This window comes from Bombyx mandarina, chromosome 17 (genome assembly GCF_030267445.1).
Source record: "Bombyx mandarina strain Sakado chromosome 17, ASM3026744v2".
Lineage (NCBI taxonomy): Eukaryota > Metazoa > Arthropoda > Insecta > Lepidoptera > Bombycidae > Bombyx > Bombyx mandarina.
Window position 1 is genome coordinate 7236961 of NC_143223.1, and position 18257 is coordinate 7255217.

Sequence of the window (18257 nt, forward strand, 5' to 3'; positions counted from 1 at the left end):
TCAACACAAAACAGCAATCAGATGACGCCTGAAGAATGAGCCTGCACTCTTATACGAACCTGTCACCTTCTGCCTAAGATGCCGATTCAAACATTTCATACTTATTAAAATGACAGATATTTTCTTCGGTAAAAGTTACTAATATCACGTGGAAAAGAAAATAATAAAGATCCGCATTTAAGGGTAGGAGAGCCGTTATGTAATGTTTGAAATACGGCCTTGTGTTTCAAAGTCGGTGGAGACATTCAGGTCTTAATGTCTATAGGCTTCAATAACTACTTACAATGTTTGGGCCATTAACTCGTTGACCGATCTATGCAATAAAGTAAAGACTTTTTTTGATACATAGCTAGTAGAAATTCAAAGAGTTTTCTAGTATTCAGAATATTAAATATTGGTTTAGACATATTACAGTGATATGTAGTATCGAGCTTGCAACATTTTTGTCACACATTTTCCGATACTGGAACCGTGCCAAGATTCTGTAGGCAAATAAAGCTTTCATAAAACCACAAATACGATAAATAGATTTTGTATTTCTTATACGCTGTGATACGTGTATGAAATGCAAGATTATCTGGAGACGCGAAGCACGCTGCTTTAACTGATTAAAAAATTTGTGGCTTAAGATTAAAGTCTGTGCTAAACTTTCTTATTCATGATCACATGATCAATATGAACTACGGACTGTGTATTGATTAACTGTGTTTTACCAATGCATCAATCCCAGAATGCACCCTCAAGATGTCTGCTAAATGTCAGAATAGGGCCATCATGATTTAAATTAAATGTTCGTTAGGTTAGTTTAGGTATTAGTTGTGCATTAATTACAAAAAAAAAATTGTTTGAAATTAACAGACATTTGTGAAATATAACGAAACCTACTTAATACCAAATCCACACTGGTCTTGATGATTTTTTTTTTTGGTTAGGTGTGTCGACGACTTGAGGTGACCACTCAATACAAGGTGGGCACCTTGTATTGAGTGGTCACCGAACATCAACAACGTAAATGCCACTACCAAAAGCTTAAGTATAACTTAAGTATATTTTATAGTTTAACGGCTGCTCCACCCTTCAAAGCGAAACGCATTATTGTTTCGCGGCAGAAATGGGCAGGGTGATAGTACCTACTACTATACGTCATAAAACATACCAGTAATTAGCATTAGCAATAACGTATCAGTATTCTAACAAAGGAAAATTAAAATTTTTTGCAGTGTTAATTTTTACTACATGATATATTATTATGATGTATTAAGTATGTAATTTCATTATAAAAATTGATGTCTGACTGCAGGATTTAAACACCAGCACAGTCGCATTGTTGTATTTCTATTGTTGTCTTATCCTTTAGGCCAATTATTGGCATAATATAATCTGTGGTAATATATAACTTAACATACTTTTGCCTTATATAAACTTAACGTATTGTATCTGAAATACTCTTAACACTTAGCTCAGATGACAATTTTCAACAACAACTTACATATAAATCGGAATAATAAATGATGTTGATGCTTAACTTCCCATTGAAGTTCCTTCCTCCTAAGTCTGCTCTATATCATTTTAAGGGCTACTTGTTGCTGAGACTCGGTGGTATTCATTATAATTATCACTTTGATGCCAGTTAACGCAATTAAGACAACAGCGTGTAAGATTAAATGGATAACCGCTCGTAGACGGTACAATCTCAACACCACTGAGAAGAAACTAATTAATCACAATCAAAGTAATACCAATCCTTCTGTTATTATACCTGCAGGTATTATAGTGTGTGAAAGTTAGAATGGGTTAGAAGTGTGCAAGAACTTAGTATGTGAAATATAAATAGTTAAAGTTTTATTGACTTAGAAATATTTGCTTTTGTCGGCCCACGATCACGGCTTACTTGCTATTAAGCGATTACTGACCCATAAGCATCTTTTTTCATTCTAAAGATGGCTATTCAAATTTTCAAATTCAAATGCATAACTACTTTGCGGTAGATGTTAAATGAACGGTGGTACAGACTCAGACAGATTATTTCTTTACACTAGTGCCAGTAATGGGTTTAATTGATACAATAGGCTGAATGAAGATTATTATAATATAATACTAACAATGGTACTTAAACTATGCCTTTATGTCATTTTAACATAAAATTAAAACACTCATAGCTTATTCTTGAACATGTATCTGAACATATTATTATCGGCTTGCTATATTTCGTTATTTCTTATTTCCGCAACCAATTGTCAATTGTGGATATAGAATATTATCTATAACTATTTTTATAATTTTTTTATAATTTGGTATCTATGCAGAGTACAGGACCACATTTTAATTGAATCACTACAAATATTTAGCAATCATACTTGTGCTGGTATGTATTTCAAACTAAGCTAAAACATAAATCGCGCTTGCAATCAACACATCCACAAACTTCGATTGTACCTTATACGTTCTCAACGCCAACCGTCGGATTGTTTGATCTCAGTTGATTAGGGCGTAGTCTGCTGCGATAGTGTTTCGTTTTATTTATTTATTTATTGTATGTGCCGGTGAACGAGGTCACAACCGAAGCTTTTTGGAAAGCTGGATTTTGTACGCTTTAGATTACGAACCCGCAGAATTTCCAATTACTAAAACGTAACTTGGATTGAGGAGTATTGTTATCAGTTTAAGTTACATATTGTGATTTATTAAGATATTTTTGATTTTATTGATTTGACGATATTGATTTGGTAAGGTAACGTTAAGCCATGCCGGTAATTCGCGGGTAGTTTGACTCGGATCGGCTTCCACCATCTCTTTCAATTCATTGTCATTCAGATGTGTGGGCGGTCTTCCACGTGGTTAGTTCTTCAAATCAAAATTTCCATCACGAAAGCGTTTAAACCAAAATCGCACGGTGCGTTCATTAGCAGTCCCCTCTCCAAACGCAACATTGATATTGCGAGCTGTTTCTGCAGCGTTAGTTCCGCGTCGAAACTCGTATTAAAAATTTCCTCCAAAACTCCAATTTTCAAATTATTCATCTTTCTTGTCTAAGCTTTGAGAGTAGTAGATCCAAGTCTGCAGTTCGCTGTAGCACGTAGGTGGGCAGGATCGACCGGTGAAACACTACCCTCTCACAGAAAATCAGCGTGAAGTGGGGGCCTCCTAGAGGCCACCGCGTTTCGACTGGTGAGTGAGAGTCAAATTGTGAGGAGACGCAGATTTCCTCCCCGACTGACACTTCATATCTAAAGTACCCGGCCTATAGCCTGGAGCACTTTTTTGTGCCACGTGCCGGCGTGTGTGTGTACGTCAGGGAGGGAATTTGTTACCGTAGGCTCAGCAGTCTTGAAGGCAGAGACCTGTCGACCCTTTGGGTGCGCGTCGATTGTGAGGATCACATTCGCGTCTACGCGTGCCTTTACAGGTCTCATAGCGGAAATTCGGAAATTGACCGGCTCTTCCAGCACCTGCAGGTGTCCACTGACAGAATACTTGAGCATATTCCTACCGCAGAAATTGTGGTTTTGGGCGACTTTAATGCCAACCACTCTGACTGGCTTGGGTCAACACGTACTGACCATGCGGGAAGGTCTGCTCACGATTTTGCCATTGCCAATGGTCTGACGCAGATGGTACCTTCCCCCACACGTGTGCCGGATGTGGAAAACCATTCGCCTTCCTTATTGGAACTTCTGCTGACCTCTCGCCCCGAACCCATTCGGGTATGGGTCGATGCTCCTCTCGGGTCATCGGACCATTGCCTAGTTCGGAGCGTGGTGCCTCTCACCGTCTCGTCGCAACCACTTCCATCTGGTAGACGACGTGTTTGGCACTACAGGTCAGCAGACTGGGACGGGATGCGCTCTTTCTTTGCATCCTACCCATGGGGGCAGATTTGCTTCAAGTCAGAGGATCCTAGCACCTGCGCTGACTCGGCTGCCGGCGTCGTGCTGCAGGGCATGGAATTGTTTGTTCCTAGCTCAGCGGTGCCCGTCGGTGGCAGGTCTCGGCCCTGGTTTGGTGGGTCCTGCCATGACGCACATCGTCGCAAGCGGGAATGCTACCAGGCTTGGGCTAGGGCAAAGGCCGCTAAGGATTTAAACTCTGACTCACTCAAGAAGAAGTACAACTCTGCTTCCAGGTTCTTTAAGAGGCAAATTGCATTGGCAAAATCAAATTACGTTGGGAGAATTGGCGAGAGACTGGCACGCCTGCCATCTGGCTCTCGTGCGTTCTGGTCTCTCGCCAAGGCTGTCCAGGGTAATTTCTGTCGGTCGACGCTTCCACCTTTGCGCGGGGAGGATGGTTCATTGGCCTATTCCGCAAGGGAGAAAGCCGATCTTCTTGGCTCTATCTTTGCGGAAAACTCGACTCTGGACGACAGGGGGAACACTCCTCCTACCATCCCGAGGTGTGAAACCACAATGGCGGACGTCCGCTTCACACAGTGTGCTGTGCAGAAAGCACTATTCTCCCTGGGTGTCAACAAGTCGAGTGGGCCCGATGGAATATCTCCTATTGTGCTGAAGGTGTGTGCTCCAGAGCTGACACCGATTTTAACGCGCTTATTCAGACACTCTTATGTCCTCGGCGTTGTCCCACATTCATAGAAGACGACTCTAGTACACCCGATCCCTAAAAAAGGCGACCGCTCAGATCCGTCCAACTACAGGCCTATCGCTATCACCTCCTTACTCTCCAAAATTATGGAATCCATAATCAACCGCCAGCTCATGGGCTACCTGGAAGAGCACCGGCTGATCAGCGACCGCCAATATGGCTTCCGCAAAGGCCGATCAGCTGGTGATCTTCTGGCTTTACTAACTCACCGTTGGGCGCAGGCGGTTGAGAGTAGGGGTGAGGCACTAGGCGTTAGTTTGGACATTGCGAAAGCCTTCGATCGGATTTGGCATAAAGCCTTACTATCGAAGCTTCCTTCCTATGGGCTTCCTGAGAGACTTTGTAGGTGGATCGGCAGTTTCCTTGCGGAACGGAGAGTTAAAGTCGTCGTAGACGGCTCATGCTCGGACCCCCGGACCGTAAATGCTGGTGTTCCCCAAGGCTGCGGGTTATCCCCGACATTGTTCATTCTGCATATCAATGATTTGTTGCATACCAGTGGCATTCATTGCTATGCGGATGACAGTACCGTGGATGCACTGTATTTCGGCCACAGCAATATCTCTCGGGATCACGTCGATGAGTGTCGGAACAAACTTGTGTCTAAAATCGAATCATCCCTTGCGAAGATTTCCGATTGGGGGGGACTAAATCTAGTCCAGTTTAACCCTTCTAAGACTCAAGTTTGCGCGTTCACCGCTAAAAAAGCCCCCTTTGTCGCATCGCCACTCTTCGGAAACACTCACCTTTGTGCCGAGCCAAGCCGAACATTGGCATTCTGGGCGTAGACATTTCGAGTGTTGTCCAGTTTGGCGGTCATTTGGAGAGCAAGGCCAAAATGGCCTCCAAAAAACTCGAAGTGCTCAACAGGGCCAAACAGTACTTCAAGCCGGCTCACCGCCTTAAACTGTATAAGGCGCAGGTGCGGCCTCACATGGAGTATTGTTGCCACCTTTGGGCCGGGGCTCGGGTTATCAGCTATCTCCATTTGACCGAATCCAATGTAGGGCATCTCGGATTGTCGACGATCATGAACTTGCCGATCGGCTAGAACCTTTGGCACTGCGTAGGGATCTATCTTCCCTATGCATACTTTACAGAATTTACAATGGGGAGTGTTCCGAGGAGTTGTTCAATTCAATAGAAGCCGCTGATTTTCGCAACCGATCGTCTCGCCGGAACTATCATCCGCACCATCTGGATGGTTGGCGTTCCACTACAATGCGTTTTAAAAACAGTGGCAGACCACGCACAGTAAATCTCTGGAATTCGTTGCCAGCAGCGGTCTTCCCCAACAGCTGCGACATTGGGTTATTCAAGAAAAGAGCATATTATTACCTGAAGGGTAGGCAACGCACTGGCGTAAACGCTGGTGACCGTGGGCGGCGGTGAATCACTTACCATCAGGTGACCCGTCTTGCTCGTTCGTTTGCCTCTTAGTTGTTATAAAAAAAAAAAAAATCTAAATAAAAAACAACTGATATCTCAAACTATGAAGGTTCTATGTCAATTCGAAACACCTATTACAATAATACGGCAATTTCCTTCCTTATCCCCTAATAATAATATTTTGTTTAGAACTTGTGTAAATAGAATAAAAACTGAAATGATTAGGTAAAATAACAAATAATCGGCTGTCTAAAAACGTTGTTGATGATAAAATTATTATGTTCCGTACTTGTTGTTTTTTTATCATTACTTAATTTCATGATGCGAAATTATAATGAGTTGAAATAAATAAACAAATTACTCAACAAAATAAAGGATACCGTTCGTTACAAAAGCAAATTAATGCGGACTTTATTGTTTAATAAAAAGACCAAACAGCGATTTTTTAATTAGCGGCCTTGATTGAGAGAAGGCAAAAGCCTATATTTAAAAGTAATGAAACTGCTATTTTTAATAAAGATAATTTTATTTTATTTGCTGACGCAAAACCGCCTGCGTTACGAGCTGGTATTGTAAAAGAGATGAAGTTATACGCACAGCTGATCATAATTTTAAAGTATTATTCTGAGTCGTTTGCACTCTTGTCATCAGTTCGGGTGATGGTGCTTCATAAGACGTTCTTCTTCGCGTACCGCAGCCTTTTTGTGCACTCGTTGATGGGATCGTTTAGAGCTGCCTCTATTCGGTCGGTCTATCGTAACGGTAATCTGCCGCGCGGTCTTGTATCCTCAATCACGCCCTATCAAACGTATTATGGTCTAAATATTATAGAATAAAAATACTTTGGTTTTAAATCAGGGTTGTTACGGTAAGAGTATTAATACCGGTCTTAAAATGTGTTCTTATTACTAGCTTAGCTTAGAGTTGTTGACCCAGGCTAAAATACGCTTCGCCGGGACGTCTCCCTAGGACTTGGAAGCCGAGGCTATCGCTGCGGATTATGCGTTTTTTAATCTAAAATATCCCACTTGTCAAACGCTACATGTTAAAATGTTCAAGTAATTTTCGTGAAAATTTTTTTTTAAGGTCAATGATCGACGTTCTTTTATTATTGCAAAATGCTGTAAAAACAATTATAAAATTTAAACTTATTTAGTAATTACTTATAACATAACTAAAAAATTCGAATCATTTGAAATTGAAATACAGCTTCGGAGGTAACTTTATACTTAATATTCTTTCTTACCTTAAATTTACCTATATCTTGTAAATTTCCCTACCCATCTGCCCAGAGTTTACGACATGCAATGAATAAAATAAACACTTCATTGGGGACTGTGACTTCTCCCAGAACAATGTATTAAATTACTTTCCACCTATGTAAATCCTGACCGCATTTATTATTGACAAAGTTCACTATTACCTTCCTAGAATATTTTATTGTATCTACGTTTCAAATGGCAAACAATTATTGAAACCTGAAATGGTTTCGTAATAGTAAAAAAAATATTTCAAATGAAAAAAAATATTACAAAATCGACCTCTTCGTGTTAAACACCTAGCTTAGTGAAGGAATTTGAAAAAAATCAAAATCTTATCCGTTATGAATACTACTTAAACTTTTTAAATACTTTACTTTTATCCTCATGACGTATTTTAATTTTTTATAATACCACTACCAATGCCAATGTTTTAGCCTGTGACAGTGATAGCCGCGACAGCGAGACACTTTTTATACATAATGTACAAATGGTAAGGGAAATAAATCGTGTTAAATTTTTTTATTGCTTAAATGGGTGGACAAGCTCGCGGCCCACCTGGGGCTAAGTGCTTACTGAAGCCCATAGATATCTACAAACGTAAATGCTTCCACCAACATGAGACACGAGTTCTGAGACGGTATTCGAATCCCACAGGCTGGTACCAATTTTTCTAATGAAATATACTTAACAAATGTTCACGATTGACTTCCACGGTGAAGGATTAACATCGTGTAATAACAATGAAACCCACAAAATTATAATTTGCGTAATTACTGGTGGTAGGACCTCTTGTGAGTCCGCACGGGTAGGTACCACCACCCTGCCGATTCCTGCCGTGAAGCAGTAATGCGTTTCGGTTTGAAGGGTGGGGCAGCCGTTGTAGCCATATATCGTAAGTAGGTAGTTATTGTAGTAAGTTAGGAAATTACCAAGCAAAACATATTAAGCCGTGTACTACATAAGATACAATAGTGTTTATAAATGCTACTTTTGGAAAACTCGCCCAACTCGTTCACACAATAGTGCGGGCGCCCAGCGTCTCTCCCTGCGCAGCACCACATGTCTGCCTGTCCTACAAAGCGACTGACGACAACGGACGAATAAACGAATCAGCTGGAACAGCGCAGACTTTGAGTCCTGCAAAAGCTGAGACTGAAACTCTCCATTATTGGGGCGCCCAAGGTTGCCGCCTGTTTTGATGCAGGTTGTATGGGCACCATCAGCGATCTTTATCGAGCATCCATGTATAGCCGGGTCTCCAAGAGACACTCCATGTATAGCCGAGTCTCCACCACCGCAAAAAAAAACGCGTTCTACTGACAAATTAAAATTAAAAAAAATACAAGACAAATCACATGGTATGCTATAAAATTTTTTAAACATTCATTAAAGGGAACAGGCTCGGAGTACTTACTTATATGGACTGATTCTACTATTCCAAAGCTCAAATTTTCTTGCCGGCAGCGGGACCTGACAGAGTGCGCTTTCTGAGCTGCAGTCGGGCTAGGGATCTCACCCGAATCCTGCCCTCCAACGTGTTTCGGGCCCCCTTTGTATGCTGGCTTAAAGACCGGTAAAGTAAAGAGCAACTAGGAGACGGCTCTCCTGGCCCACTTTAGTTTTAGCCTAGCCACACTAGCCTTATTTGGTATCTTGGGAGTACGAGTTGGGGATGCTGTCTAGGTGAGCTTCGAACAATTCACTGAAAGAGAGGCTTGGCGATCGCGGAACCGCTTCAACGCCAACTGGGGTACGTACTTACGCGTACAAAATATTTCTATAATGAAATAATCTTTTCAGATACGGAATAAAAACAAAACCATCAAAACTTTATAATTTCACATGGTTCCTTGAGTTCTTAAAAAACTATTGTATTCGAAGAAAATGTAAATTAATTGACCGATTAATTAAGTTAATTTATTCCACCTTTCACTCAATAAGTAGAAAATACTTGGCTGAATAGGCTGTTCTCTTTTTACCTCGCATTTTTCGCTCAATCCAAACAAAAAATAACTTGACAGTAGTGTGAGTGACAGTACCATAGATTATACACTTAATTACTATATAGGTCTATGACTTAATATGACAGTACCATTGTCATCTATTTTATTGGTAAATTGGTTGTGATCACGAAATCGGAAGAAAACAGAATAATCTGGAAATTGTAATAAAAATATCATGGCCACGCGTGGAGAAAGAGGAGTTGTTAGGGTATTAGATAAGTTAGAAGCTTCAATTAATTCTGGCCAGTATTATGAAGCACATCAAATGTACAGAACTCTTTATTTCAGGTACCTTTAATGTAAATCTGCAATATATATTTTTAATAGTGTCTTATAGTAATTTTTCAAAAGATTTCATATTTTATTCCAGATACCTAACTCAGAAAAAATATCCAGAATTGTTAACTTTATTGTATAAAGGGTCTACACTTCTTTTGGAACGCGATCAACAAGGTAGTGGAGCTGATCTCGCCATACTCTTCGTAGAAGTTTTAACAAAATCGGAAACCAAACCTAATGAAGAATGGGTCTCGAAATTGGCAAAATTATTTGAATTAATCAGCTCCAGTGTCCCAGAGCGAGAAACCTTTCTAACAAATTCAATAAAATGGTCAATGGATAACAACAAAAAAGGTGACCCACTCCTACACAAGGTACAGTACTAATTTGTAGAATAGTTCATTCTTAAATGATATTTTGACACTCTTATTCGAAAATATCATAGCCCATTTTTCTAATTAATATTTATGACAAATGAAATCAACTCGTAGGTAGTGTGTTTTTGTGTGTTTGTATACACTATGAAGCAATGGAACAGTGTTCATGGCTAAATCATACAGAGATAAATTTTTCAAGACTTCCAAGATGAATGAATAATATCTTATAATAAAAATCAAACCTGGAACACTTGCATAATTACTATTAGTAGGATGTATGTAAGCCTATATAGTTAGATATCATAATATTGCTTACTTTTGCTGTGAAACAGTCATGCATTCCAGTTTAAAAGGAGGAACAGCCATAAGATTGTTTATCAACCTTAGCAATAAAAATTGTTGCAATGCTGTTCATATTATTGACTAATATGAGGTTGAGGTTGGTTTGACAAGTTATCACGGTGTCCCTGCGTATCTCCGTCGGCTGATCGGGTCCTACCTCGAGGACAGGTCGGTCATGTGCACCGGGCACGGTGGGGCGGTGCTCCGCTTCCCCGTCGAGCGCGGTGTCCCACAGGGGTCGGTCCTTGGCCCGCTCTTGTGGAACATCGGCTACGACTGGGTCTTGCGGGGTGCCCTTAACGCTCCTCTCCCGGGTCTGAGCGTAGTTTGTTACGCGGACGACACCTTGGTCGTGGCCCGGGGTAGGGACTTGCGCGAGTCTGCCCGTCTTTCCTGCGCGGGGGTGGCCTTCGTCGTCGGCAGGATCCGAAGGCTGGGTCTGGAGGTGGCGTTCGATAAATCCCAGGCCCTGTTGTTCCACGGGGCCCGGAGAGCGCCGCCTCAGGGGGCTCACCTCGTGATCGGAGGCGTTCGCGTCGAGATCGAGGCGACTGGGTTGCGGTACCTCGGCCTCGTACTGGACAGTCGTTGGAGCTTCCGTGCTCACTTCGAAAGATTGGGTCCCCGACTGATGGCAGCCGCCGGCTCGCTGAGTCGGCTGTTGCCGAACGTCGGGGGTCCCGACATGGTGGTGCGCCGCCTCTACACGGGGGTGGTGCGGTCAATGGCACTGTACGGGGCTCCCGTATGGTGCCACGCCCTGACCCGTGACAACGTCGCAGCGTTGCGACGTCCGCAGCGCGCGATTGCGGTCAGGGCGGTTCGTGGGTACCGCACCGTCTCGTTCGAGGCGGCGTGCGTGCTCGCCGGGACGCCTCCCTGGGACCTGGAAGCGGAGGCGCTCGCTGCGTATTACGCGTGGCGATGTGATCTCCGCTCCAGGGGGGAGCCGCGTCCCGGCGCGGCGGAAGTTCGAGCGCGGAAGCTTCAATCTCGGCGTGCCGTGCTCGAGGCGTGGTCTCGCCGCCTGGCGGACCCCGCCTACGGGCGACGGACCGTCGAGGCGATCCGCCCGGTCCTCTCGGACTGGGTGAATCGCGACCGAGGACGTCTCACCTTCCGAGCGACGCAGGTGCTCACGGGACACGGCTGTTTCGGTCGCTACCTGCACCTCGTCGCCCGGAGGGAGCCGACGCCGAAGTGCCACCATTGCAGTGGCTGCAACGAGGACACGGCGGAGCACACGCTCGCGTGCTGCCCCGCTTTCGCGGAGCAGCGCCGCGTCCTCGTTGCAAAAATAGGACCGGACTTGTCGCTTCCGACCGTCGTGGCTGCGATGCTCGGCAGCGATGAGTCCTGGCAGGGGATGCTCGACTTTTGCGAGTCCACCATCTCGCAGAAGGAGGCGGCGGAATGGGAGAGGGAGAACTCTTCCTCCCTCTCGGCGCCGTGCCGCCGCCGTCGAGCCGGGGGTCGGAGGAGGGCGTTTGTCCAGCTCCGGCCCCTATGAGGAGGCAGTCTCCTCCCGGTGATGGTCACGGGGCGACCTAAGGGGGTTGAGACTGCGCCGCACGCTACCGTCACTCTAGCGCGCTGGCACCAGGAGGACGGGACGACGCGTCGGCGGCTGCGGACTACGATGCGGTCCGCATTTTCGTCGTCGCTGTCGTCGCCGAACATACTGTGGAAGAGCAACCCGGTCGGCGGTGTATCGCGTTCCGACCCGGCAGGCTGGTTCTGGCCCAGCGGGGTATCCCAGAACACCAGCGGCATCGCCCGGGCGGCCTGAAGGGCCGCCGTACCGCGGAGACTGACGTCGTTGGTCGTCGACTATCGCCTCGACGACCCGTCGGTCGGGCGTCCTCGGGGTGGCGCCGCGTGTCTGGTTGTAGTGTTGACCGCGGGAACCCCCCTACTCTGACCGGGTTTTGACCCCGGACGGAGATCGGACGCCGGGTGTAAGAGTGCAGGGGAGTCGTTTAGTGGGTGGGCCCTAAATTCCTTGGGCCCGCGGTCTGCTCTCAACACCTGCAGATCGTTGAGTCTCACATACCCCGCGCGCCCCCTAGGCGCGGGGACCTCGTAGGAGGATCGGCGCTCGGCCCGAAAAAAAAAAAAAAAAAAAAAATGGTTTGACAAGTTTCTGACCTTAACATAACCATTTTCAATCATGAAAATAGCAGAACTCATCAAAAAATGCTTGTGAATGTAGTTAACTGTCTGTCTTTTGGCCATTACTCACCAAAATTTCATCCATTTTGAACAGGTACTTGTTACTTAAGAGTTGTTGGAGTGAGTTGATGTAACACACATCAACTCACTTATTTAAGAAAATGGAAAAAATAAGTATTGAGCTATCAGTTGGCAATTATAATCTATAGTTAAAACATACTCTGTACTGGTATGATTCAGCAATTTTTTACTTTGTATGGTTAACCATATGAAGACAAATAATCATAATAATGAAAATATTTGTTTAATGATAGTAAAGATCTAACACCAATATTTGATTTAGAAGTGCTAAAAGATATTGCAAAAGACAACTTTGATTATAATTCGGTCACTTCAAGTCGTGGTTCTGAAATTATAATACCAAAGAGATCATTGATGAGATTTAGTGAAATTGAAAGCGCAGATTAGTTGGAAGACTTGATGAAGGGTGCAATGTCATAGAAGAATTTGATTTCTGGATAGAATACATGTTAGGGCATTGCCAAAGGTCACTGAAAATGTACCTGAGTTGCTGGTAAGAAGTGGTACAAAAAGTACAGAGCACTGTTAGTTAAAAGGCAATACACCTATGCCAAGATGAATTGGACTATGTGTATGGGAACTCTACACCATAATTAACTAATGAAATTTTGGGCCACTGAGTTTAAATGAATGATAATTGATTTCCATGAAAGCTTGGGACATGATGCACATTGGGGACATCCAAAAAGAGCAACTATATTAATAACATCGCTAAAATCATCAAATGGTGCTTGACCACCCCCTGAATTAAAGTGAGAGAACATACATAGTAGAGGCTATGAAAATGTCCATATGTTTTGTCCATATGAATTAGTGATGAGAAAAATAGCTGTCTGCACGTTGAGTGTCACATATAGTCACAAAAACAAAAAAAAGTGTTTGAATGTTTCCAATTCTGTTGGTGCAGTTTAGGTTTAGCAATAAATCAGAGTTTTGATGCCAATTAATTTAGTATAGATGAAACATGGATATACCATTATACATCCGAAAATACATACATCCATGTTCTGAGGAATTGTTCGAGATGATACCGGCATCTCGTTTTTACCATCGCACCGCCCGCCACCGGAGTAGAGTTCTTCCATACTACCTGGAGCCAGTGCGTTTCCAGAGGCCTTTTTTGCCACGTACCATCTGGCTATGGAATGAGCTCCCCTCCACGGTGTTTCCCGAGCGCTATGATATGTCCTTCTTCAAACGAGGCTTGTGGAGAGTATTAAACGGTAGGCAGCGGCCTGGATCTGCCCCTGGCATTGCTGAAGTCCATGGGCGACGGTAACCACTCAACTCACCATCAGGTGGGCCGTATGCTCGTCTGCCTACAAGGGCAATAAAAAAAAAAAAAAGACTGCAAAGGGAGAACCAGCTCAAAAAAAAGAATTTTTTTTTTTCCGTTGGGGAGTGATGATGACTGTTTTTTGGGATAGTCATAGAGTTATCTTCATTGATTTCATTAAAAAATGAAAACCATTACAGGAGCGTACTACGCATCAATACTTGACAAATCAAAAACAAAAAAATGGTTACTTGTGCAGAAAAAGAAAATCCTATTTCATCAAGACAATGCGCCATCTCAGACCTCTGTGGTTACCATAACAAAAATCCACGAATTACACTTTGAACTGCTGACCATCCTTATCTTGACTTTACTCACCAAATCTGGCCCCAAGCTACTTCTTTTTGTTTCCTCATCAAAAAATTGCGCTCGGAGGACAGTTTTTTGTTATAATTATGTGGAGACAATTACCTTCATGAATAATTATTTTGTAGAGAAAAACGGCGTATATTGTTTGGACGGGATAGAGATGTGGGAGCATCATTGGATGAAGAATTACAAGGCGACTTGTTGAGGCGAATATATAGAAAAATAAAAAACAAACATAAAAAAGTCTTGTGTCTGTGTTAGATCGGAAAGTTTTCAGACCCCACCCATAAAAAATCTAAACCTATTAATTTGTTAAAAGTGTTCATATATTTATTAGTCTAGAAAAATATGTTTATGAATTGCTAAAGATCATAGAATTAATTTTAACTAATGGACATAAATAATGGATAAATTGTAATTGATTTTAGAAAATAGCAGAAGTATTTTGGAAGGAAAAAAAGTACACAGCTGCTCATAGACACTTTTTACACTCATCGGATGGTTCAGCATATGCTAACATGCTTATAGAGCTACACACAACTAAAGGTCTCAAATCAGAAATAGATTTGTTCATAGCACAAGCTGTGTTGCAAATACTTTGTTTGAGAAATGTAAGGATGGCAACTGAAACATTTTTGAGGTATACAGAAACGCATCCCAAAATAAAGAATAGCAAAGGACCTCCATATATATTCCCACTATTGAATTTTTTGTGGTTCTTGCTGAGAGCTGTCGAACAGTAAGTTAATTTTCTTTTTATGTCATCCATAAACATAATCTTGTATAGTGTGCTTAGTGTGAATTTTTTAACGTTCTGGATAGCGTAAAAGCTAACTCAAATTTGTATGGAGGTGGAGCGTTTGCCTACATTTGCCGCTAGGGGCGCTGTTCCAACTGCATACAAATTTGAGTTAATTTTTACGCTATCGAGAACGTTAAAAAACTTGCACTAAGCACACTGATAGATGTAAGATAACTATTTCTGAAAACGCAGATAGTAGTAATTTTTGACTAAATAGAAATTTAATTATGATTTTGCACAGGAACGTAAAGTAAAAGTAAAAATCATATTATAATGCATGATGTCTATGTTTATGAATGCTGCGGGGGTTTCCACCATCTGCCTTTCATTTTTATTGCAGGTTTATCACCTAGTATTATGTAAAAAAACGATTAGGGGGCGTCCATTAATTACGTGAGGTGTTCTAGGGGAGATGGGTTCAAACTAAATCTCACTTAGGATGGAGGAGGGGGTCTTAGCAAATATCTCACTTTTTAGCAGAAAACGGTGTAAAATTGCCTGAACAATTATTTTTAGAATAAAATATGGCCAAATCAGACACCATTTTTTTTCTACCTGACACAATAGCGTTTCTCGTATTCGTCAGGACCTCACAGAGCAGGAAAGTACCGCTCGATTGTGCGCTGTCGACCAGCTGTATTGACACGTGCGACTTGACGAACGCTATTTAATTTTATGATTGTTATTTTAAATTACGGTAATATTCACAAATGCTAGTCTTTGGTAGTCTTCAATGAAAGTAATAGAACAAGTAGCTGTTTTTTTTCTCAATCCTATATATTTACAGCCAAAACATAAGTTTTGAAGAATCTCGTGTAAGATTAGGGGTGAGGGGAGGGAGTTGAGGAAAATCTTATGAAGTCTCACCAAGGTGGGAGGGAGGGTCGAAAGATTTACAAAAATACCTCACGTGATTAATGGACGTCCCTTTAGTAATATAGGTAGGTTATATAAAATAGTAATAATTTTATATCTATTACATTACAAAATAGCCGAAACACTCAAAATAGCACAATTCAATTCATTTATTTGCAGATAACCTTAAAAGTTTAATAATAAATCAAAGAATTCTTTGTTCACGATAATATGTAGATCTTATAAAATTACATATTGAAAAAAAAAAAGGTTTTTATCGTGGTAAACAATTTATTTGACGAATTTGGTGAATTTCATAATATATTTAGCCAGTCAAAATAGCAAAATAGGTACGACTAGAAATATTAAGTATTTTAAGTTAAATAATCAATACAGTTTTTTTTTTAATATGTATTTAATTTCAGGAGACATGTACGACAGTTTATGGTACTAAAGAATTGGTATGCAATTAGTATTAAAAGGGATCCAAACTACTCCATTTTTTTAGACAATATAGGCCGCATTTGGTTTGATATAGAAATACCTTCGGAAAATAGAAATCCAAACTCTATGTTCGGAGGTCTAATAAAATCTATTATTGGTGATATAGATAGTTCTGATGATGATGGTGAAAGCAAGACGTCGGCCACAGCTCCTGATTTGGACTAAGCTCTTAATTAACAGATTAATTATATTATTTTTTTACTGACATATCAGCTCAGTCAACATTTGATAATATATTTTTATTAATTTCTAATATAATTTTGTAATTTCGTAAGAAAGCTCTTTTATATTATTTTAAACTTAACTTGGAATTATTACCATTGATTTAAGAGATGGACTGTGTTTGTCATTTTATTTTTAATTAAGATGCCAATTAATTTTAATATTAATGGGGAAATTTCATAATCATTTAAGAATTTTGGTTGAGCTGCAGTAATCATGTTAGGAATAAAAAGTTGTAAAGGGTATGAAAAAAATTAAAAGTTTTGTGGTGTACCTATGTCAAGAGCGCAGTAATGTTTTAGCTACATAATTAAATTTATGGTGAATATAATTACATGTTTAGGATTTCAAATTGTTTTTCATAACGTTGCTTTTTAATTAAGTAATATATTTTGAACAGTGTTGTAAAATTAAATTTTAGATGTTGTTATGAAGTTTTATTCACATTAATTGGAATTGTATTTCACAAAGTACCCACATCTCCACAATCGATATAGGTAATGTTTAATCCTGATTATGTGGGTCCGTGAGAGAAGAGGTCTCTCTTCCTAGTGGTTTTCCTTCCCTATCCCTTGCTAGATGAAGGTAGATTCATAAGGGCCGAGTCACACCGGAATGGCAGCGGCCCACGGCGTCGCCGCTGGTGGCCTCGCGCGGCCTCCAGACTGCACGCGCCTAGTCTCCTCTTGACTAGTTTAGTTTCTTCATTCAGCAATGATCGTGTAATAAAAATGAAACCCGCAAAATTATAATTTGTGTAAATTACTGGTGGTAGGACCTCTTGTGAGCCCGCGCAGGTAGGTACCACCCTGCCTATTTCTGCCGTGAAGCAGTAATGCGTTTCGGTTCGAAGGGTGGGGCAGCCATTGTAACTATATTTGAGACCTTAGAACCTATATCTCAAGTTGGGTGGCGCATTTAGGTTGTGGATGTCTATGGGCTCCAGTAACCACTTAACACCAGGTGGACTGTGAGCTCGTCCACCCATATAAGCAATAAAAAACGTATGTTTAGAGTGAACATGATGGAATTGGTTATTATATATGACCGCGGTACCGCGAGCGGCCTCGTGTCGCCGCTGGCAGCCGCGGGCAGAACCACCGACAAGACGCACGTGGCGCGCGGCTGCTCGCTTCACGGCGGGCAGGCGGCGGCTGTGTCGCGACCTTTTCGAGCTTTGCAAGCGATACTGATCTTTTAAGTATATATAGATAAAGTTTAAAGGAATAAATAAGATAAGTTTAGGGAGAGATGGCGCGACATCGTGAGACGCATCAAGTCTGCCCCTTCCAACACTATATGACGATCACGACCACTCTGTCAAGAGTGACACGACTGAGAAGAAGAAAGATAAAGTTTAAAATTATTTCACACGGAAAGTGCTCGCCGCGACGCTGCCATTCCGGTGTAACTCGGCCCTAAAAGTCGATTGAGGACTTTCATGACTATCTCAGACTATAATGATAGTTGTGCATCATGCTTATGGTCGTCGAAGGCGGCCACATGTATTATTCATTTAGAGTATTTTCATGCGTTAATTTCCCAGAGTATAGACTAAGTATGGGTTTCCTTCCCTATCGTTTACTAGGTGAAGATAGATTCATAAAAGTCGATTGTAGACTTCCATGACTATCTCTGACTATAATGATAGGTGTGCATCATGTTTATGGTTGTCGAAGATGGCAACATATATTATGTATTCATTTAGAGTATTTTCATGCG

The 18257-nt window shown here is 41.8% G+C and overlaps 1 protein-coding gene across 1 annotated transcript; it reads left to right on the forward strand.

The window, feature by feature from the left end:
* Positions 1–9268: 9268 nt before the first annotated feature.
* On the forward strand, positions 9269–16969 carry LOC114253342 (Golgi to ER traffic protein 4 homolog). Its single transcript, XM_028188188.2, has 4 exons — positions 9269–9544; positions 9627–9909; positions 14581–14891; positions 16235–16969. The coding sequence occupies exons 1-4, from the start codon at positions 9432–9434 to the stop codon at positions 16476–16478; spliced, it is 951 nt and encodes a 316-aa protein (XP_028043989.2). The 5' UTR covers positions 9269–9431; the 3' UTR covers positions 16479–16969.
* Positions 16970–18257: the final 1288 nt, after the last annotated feature.